The 6,437-nt window shown below is 49.4% G+C and overlaps 1 protein-coding gene across 1 annotated transcript; it reads right to left on the bottom strand.

Moving 5' to 3' along the window:
• Window positions 1–742: 742 nt before the first annotated feature.
• Window positions 743–2,113, bottom strand: LOC125530443. Its single transcript, XM_048694840.1, has 3 exons — window positions 1,747–2,113; window positions 1,591–1,652; window positions 743–1,450 (listed from the first exon to the last, which is right to left on the bottom strand). The coding sequence occupies exons 1-3, from the start codon at window positions 1,850–1,852 to the stop codon at window positions 1,298–1,300; spliced, it is 321 nt and encodes a 106-aa protein (XP_048550797.1). The 5' UTR covers window positions 1,853–2,113; the 3' UTR covers window positions 743–1,297.
• Between the last annotated feature and the right edge of the window lie 4,324 nt (window positions 2,114–6,437).

Here is a 6,437-nt window from a genome sequence, read left to right as displayed (position 1 = left end):
AGTAGAAGATAACGAGAGCGCATGGGCCTCGATGCCCCATATGTTCGTTGAGCTCCAACTCGACCAGGGCCAGCCCTACGGTTCCAGTGCCGCTGGCCCACCTCGCCGTCCCAGACCTCGTCGCTGCCAGCCAGGTCGTCGCCGCCACTGGTCCAGATTCTCGCCGCAGCCCATCTTCCTTCGCCGCCCCTATGCCATCTGCCACCGCTGGGACTCCGGACATCCAAACAAGGTTGGATACTAGCACAATACAAAGGGCAACGATATCATGTACTAGATTTCCAACAACATCCATTGATTGGGAGATATGAGACATTCAACCATCGTCATTCTTCTTTACGAAGTGTCATCGAAAGAGCGTCTGATGTTCTCCAAATGAAATGGCGAATTCTTGAAGGCATACCTCAGTATAAACTGGAGACCCAAAAGATGGTTGTCATTGCATGCATGTGTCTCCATAATTGGACTCGTGATAGCAAGTTACGTGATGAGCATTTTGACAAGTTTGAGAATGCTGCATATGTGCAACCTCCATTGCTGTTTACAGGTGCCAACACTCTACCACCAGAAGATGATGACGACACCATGAACACAACACGCGAGGCGATTGCTGCTAGTCTCATACCTTGAGATTATTCGTTCTATTTTTAGTTCACCCACTTTTGTAACGAACAAAACTTTAAAACCATTGTAGTTGTAATATTTAGCACTTTATGATATTCGTAAATCACTTCCGTGCTCATATTTGACAAGATATTAATAAAGTGTTGACAATTCATCAAACGATTTCTTTCTAAGACTACTACACACATTTCGACGCTCAACTGAATACACAATCTTAAACTCGAATCTTAGAAAAGAACTTGACGGCAGATTTTGTGGAAAGCAGATTGTGAAAGAACTTTTTAGAATCTTGATTCTGCAGAATCCTGCGGGGAAAGAACTAGCCATAAACAGGCGAAAAACAAGGACGAACACAGGTACCATACGGCTTGCCGTCACAACTCACAATGTTCAGGTCCAGCAGCCGGTGGCCGAAAGAGCGGAAGCAAAGAAAGCGAAGCAGTAGCGGAAGACAAATAATCAACGTCGGAAAGCGAAAAGCGAAGCCACGGGCCAACGGCGCGGCACGCGGCCGCGTCGACAGCTCGCCGTGCGCGCAGGCACGGGTGGTGGCGATGGTCGCGTGCGCGCGAACCAATCTAGCTGTAACTAGTAGCAGATCTGGTGACGAGCAGCTGGCTAGCTAGGCCGGCGCGCATTGATCTCGCGGGCGCGGCGGCCGTGGTGGCCGCTGTCACGGGTGCGGACCCTCCGGGTTGTGCCGGCCATTGGCGCCATACCGGGGATAGTCCTCGATGTCGACCTCCATCACCACCCTCACCGGTCCTCGGCCTCGCGCTCGCTCCTCCACGGTGGTCACCGTGAACCCGGGCACTGCCTCCTCCTCCTGCATATATACCATGGATGAAACAGAAAAGGTTGATCTCCACTCTAGTTTTGCTATGTGCATCAGCGACTATCTAAAACGGCAAGTAGTACCTAACAAACTAATCAATCGGTGGGGATGGAGAGAGGGGCAAGGCAAACCTGTGGCGCGGCCTTGTCCAGCGCAGTCGCCGCTCCATCCTTCCGGTGAGGGTCAGCACTCGCTGCACGGATCGACGAAGCGATTGATCGGTAAGACAAACAGTCGCACCAAGCAAGAACAAGAAGAGAGACGGGTGGTATTCGCCTGGTGCGTACCTGCAGAAGCCGCGGCGCCGAGGCGAGCAAGGCAGCAGAGGGAGAGGAGCACCAGGAGCGCCGCGACGAGGCGACCTTGTCGTTGCTGCTGCCGCGGCTGCGCCATCACATCGCCGAGCGCCACCGAACCAGGAATCCCCTCTCTCCCCCTCTTGCGCGCACGCGCGTGTGAATGAAGGAAGACAGACAGATGTGTTGTGCTTCGTTCTTTGCTTGGCTTCTCCTCCTGGGCGATTTGACTTGTGCACAGTGGCCGCTTTATACAGAGAGCGTCGGCTCATGCGCGCGCGTGCGACGAGGAGCGAGTGGGGGATCCGTGGGTGGCGGTGCGGCCCTTCCCTCCCGCAGCGGCAAACGACCTCTACGTTACCGACGAAAACGCAAAGAGCCGTCTGGATAGATAGAGTAGGTGCCAACAAACGTAGGCAAATGTTTGATGTGGATACACTGTTCACACGGAAGGAAGAGGTCCGTCCGGTCAACCGCCGCATTATTTATCGCCTCTTTCGCTCTGCGCGCTGTCGGGCAGGCGCACGACTTTTGTTGGCATATGCCGAGATTCCGGGTGCGCGCCAGCCACGGCCCTCCTATTCTAAGCAAAACCTGGGATGGGGTCACCAACCGCTTATTATTTAAGCGTTTGAAAAATTGGGCAAACTCCAGCTTAGGATCTGCTCCCCCACTTGTGTGGTTATACTAGTAGTAAAATAAATCGCGCCACAGCAATGGGGTACTGCAGATAACACAGAGAAACCCAATTATTTGTCAGGTCTCATGATTCGAGGTTTGTCTCATGCTATGGGCTTAGCTGGTCGGTGTTTGGCTTGGCTGTCATATGCCGATCCACCTCTCATCGACTAAAATGCGCAGAATCAGGATGCGGATTACCTGAGCTCCAGCGGATGAACAGTAAAAACTGGAAATATTGTAAAAAATAGAATGACATTGGTTTTTTTGCCACGACTTTCACAAATGTCATTTCAAGATGAAACTGTGCAAGCATTGAAAACATTTGCCAAACTTTGTCAACAACAAAAATTTAGATATTTTTATTTTTTTTATTAGTTTTTTTGGATTTAGCATCGCCGCAGGCCCATGGACGACGGCGACCTCCTCCTCCTCGACCGCGCGGGTGGGCAGGAGCACCGGGCCAATGTCGACGACCGTCGGTGTCGGCGGCTCCCCCTCCTCGTTCGCCATCTCCTTCGCGCCGGGGTTTTCTCCCCGGCCGGCGTACACTCCAACTCCACCCGCTCCGGTAAGAACAATCCCTCTACTCTTATATTTGTAGATTAGGGTTTTCATCATTAGCATGCTCCGGTGAGATGTGAATCAATTTGATACGATTCGATTCGATTGGAATCAAATCGATTCCTTATTGTGCGGTAATGTTCATAGGCAGGGTAGTGTTCATGCTTGTTCTGTGTTTCATGTGCATGCCTAGTATAGTGTTCATAGGCATGCAAGATTGGTGTGTGCTTAGTGCTCATGATGTACAATCTGTTCACGGCCATGGTAGATTGTGTTTGATGTTCACGGTTAGTGCTCATGTGCAACAATGTGTTCATGATGCTAGCCATATTGTTGCTGTCTTTGATGTTCTTCCTAATTGTTCATGTGCATGTTATCTAGATTGGTATGTGTTTCATGTTCATACTTAGGGTTCATGGGCATGCTAGCTATATTGGTGGTGTGCTGTCTTTGATGTTCCTGCTTAGGGTTCTAGTACAAATGTGCATGCTAGCTTTACGTGCATGGTTCTCATGGTAGGTAGGACCAATGTGTTTGCTACTTTAGGAATAAGTACAAATGTAGCATGATGTCAATGCCCTATTACTAATCCATGTCATCTTACCTGACAAGGTGATGAAGATGGAGCGGGACAGGGCCGGTGGAGGAGCCCATGTCGTCGTCGTCGCCGAGGCCGTCGTGGACTTCATCCCCACGAACCACTGGCTCAAGAGGGTGTACCTACCTGGCAGGGTCGCCTTCATGATCCAGCCACGTTCAAGGGGACGAGCTCCTAGGACCGGCCACGAGGAGGGGTCCCAAGAGCCGCTTCGGTTCTACGTGCAAATCATGGACGAGGAGGATCTGGCCGTGCTCATCATCCCTCCCAAGTTCCAGGAGGTGACGAGGCATTGGCTCGTGCTCAAGACCAAGTGCGTCGTCATGCAGTCTGCAAACAAGTGGTGCGAATTCTGGGTGCAGGTTCAGACCTTCGAGGGGCAGATGGTGCTTGGTCGGGGATGGCACTACTTCTGCCGTCGCCACGGGATTGTCCCTGGCGACCTCGTTGAAGGAAATATGCCCTAGAGGCAATAATAAAGTTGTTATTTATATTTCCTTATATCATGATAGATGTTTATTATTCATGCTAGAATTGTATTAACCAGAAACTTAGTACATGTGTGAATACATAGAAAAACAGAGTGTCACTAGTATGCCTCTACTTGACTAGCTCGTTAATCAAAGATGGTTAAGTTTCCTAGCCATAGACATGAGTTGTCATTTGATGAACGGGATCACATCATTAGAGAATGATGTGATTGACTTGACCCATCTGTTAGCTTAGCACAATGATCGTTTAGTTTGTTGCTATTGCTTTGTTCATAACTTATACATGTTCCTATGACTATGAAATTATGCAACTCCCGAATACCGGAGGAACACTTAGTGTGCTATCAAATGTCACAAGGTAACTGGGTGACTATAAAGATGCTCTACAGGTGCCTCCGATGGTGTTTGTTGGGTTGTCATAGATCGAGATTATGATTTGTCACTCCGTGTATCGGAGAGGTATCTCTGGGCCCTCTCGGTAATGCACATCACTATAAGCCTTGCAAGCAATGTGACTAATGAGTTAGTTGCGGGATGTTGCATTACAGAACGAGTAAAGAGACTTGCCAGTAACGAGATTGAACTAGTTATTGAGATACCGACAATCGAATCTCGGGCAAGTAACATACCGATGACAAAAGGAACAACGTATGTTGTTATGCGGTTTGACCGATAAAGATCTTCGTAGAATATGTAGGAACCAATATGAGAATCCAGGTTCCGCTATTGGTTATTGACTGGAAGTGAGTCTCGGTCATGTCTACATATTTCTCGAACCCGTAGGGTCCGCACGCTTAACGTTCGATGACGATCGGTATTATGAGTTTATGGTTTTTGATGAACCGAAGGTAGTTCGGAGTCCCGGATATGATCACGGACATGACAAGGAGTCTCGAAATGGTTGAGACATGAAGATTGATATGTTGGAAGGTTATGTTTGGACACCGGAAAGGTTTTGGATGAGTTCGGGCATATACCAGAGTACCGGGGGGGTTACCGGAACCCCCCGGGGCCATATGGGCCTAGATGGGCTTTAGTGGGAGAGAGATGAGGTGGCCAAGAGGTGGGGGCGCGCCCCCAAGCCCAATCCGAATTGGAAAGGGGGCCGGCCCCCCTTTCCTTCCTCTCCTCTTCCCCTTCCTCCCCCCTCCTATTAGGACTAGGAAAGGGGGGAAACCTACTCCTAGTAGGAGTAGGAATCCCCCTTTGGGGCGCACCATGAAGGGCCGGTCGGCGCCCTCCTCCCCTCCTTTATATACGGCGGAGGAGGGCACCCCATAGACACACAAGTTGATTGTTTAGCCGTGTGCGGTGCCCCCTCCACAGATTTCCATCTCGATCATATCGTTGTAGTGCTTAGGAGAAGCCCTGTGTCGGTAACTTCATCATCAGCATCATCACGCCATCGTGCTGATGAAACTCTCCCTCGACCTCAGCTTGATCTAGAGTTCGTGGGACGTCACCGAGCTGAACGTGTGCAGATCGTGGAGGTGCCGTACCTTCGGTGCTAGGATCGGTCGGATCGTGAAGATGTACAACTACATCAACCGCGTTGTCATAATGCTTCCGCTTTCGGTCTACAACGGTACGTAGACAACACTCTCCCCTCTCGTTGCTATGCATCACCTATATGGATCTTGCGTGTGCGTAGGCAATTTTTGAAATTACTACGTTCCGCAACAGTGGCATCCGAGCCAGGTCTATGCGTATATGCTATATGCACGAGTAGAACATAAAGGAGTTGTGGGCATGGGTATATAGATATTGCTTGTCGTCACTAGTTGGTTCTTGATTCAACAGCATTGTTGGATGAAGCGGCCCAGACCGACATTACGCGTACGTTTACGCGAGACTGGTTCTACCGACGTGCTTCGCACACAGGTGGCTAGCGGGTGTCTGTTTCTCCAACTTTAGTTGAATCGGTTTCAATGAACATGGTTCTTTCTGAAGATCAAAAAGCAATCACTATACTACATTGTATTTTTTGATGCGTAGGTAAGAACGGTTCTTGCTAGAAGCCCGTAGCAGCCACGTAAAACTTGCAACAACAAAGTAGAGGACATCTAACTTGTTTTTGCAGGGCATGTTGTGATGTGATATGGTCAAGACGTGATTATATAAATTATTGTATGAGATGATCATGTTTTGTAACACAGTTATCGGCAACTAGCAGGACCAATATGGTTGTCGCTTTATTGTATGAAATGCAATCGCCATGTAATTGCTTTACTTTATCACTAAGCGGTAGCGATAGTCATAGAAGCAATAGTTGGCAAGACGACAACGATGCTTCAATGGAGATAAAGGTGTCAAGCCGGTGACGATGGTGACCATGACGGTGCTTTGGAGAT

Source organism: Triticum urartu, unplaced genomic scaffold (assembly GCF_003073215.2).
Source record: "Triticum urartu cultivar G1812 unplaced genomic scaffold, Tu2.1 TuUngrouped_contig_6318, whole genome shotgun sequence".
NCBI classification, from domain to species: Eukaryota; Viridiplantae; Streptophyta; class Magnoliopsida; order Poales; family Poaceae; genus Triticum; species Triticum urartu.
This window is presented reverse-complemented; position numbering and strand designations above follow the sequence as displayed.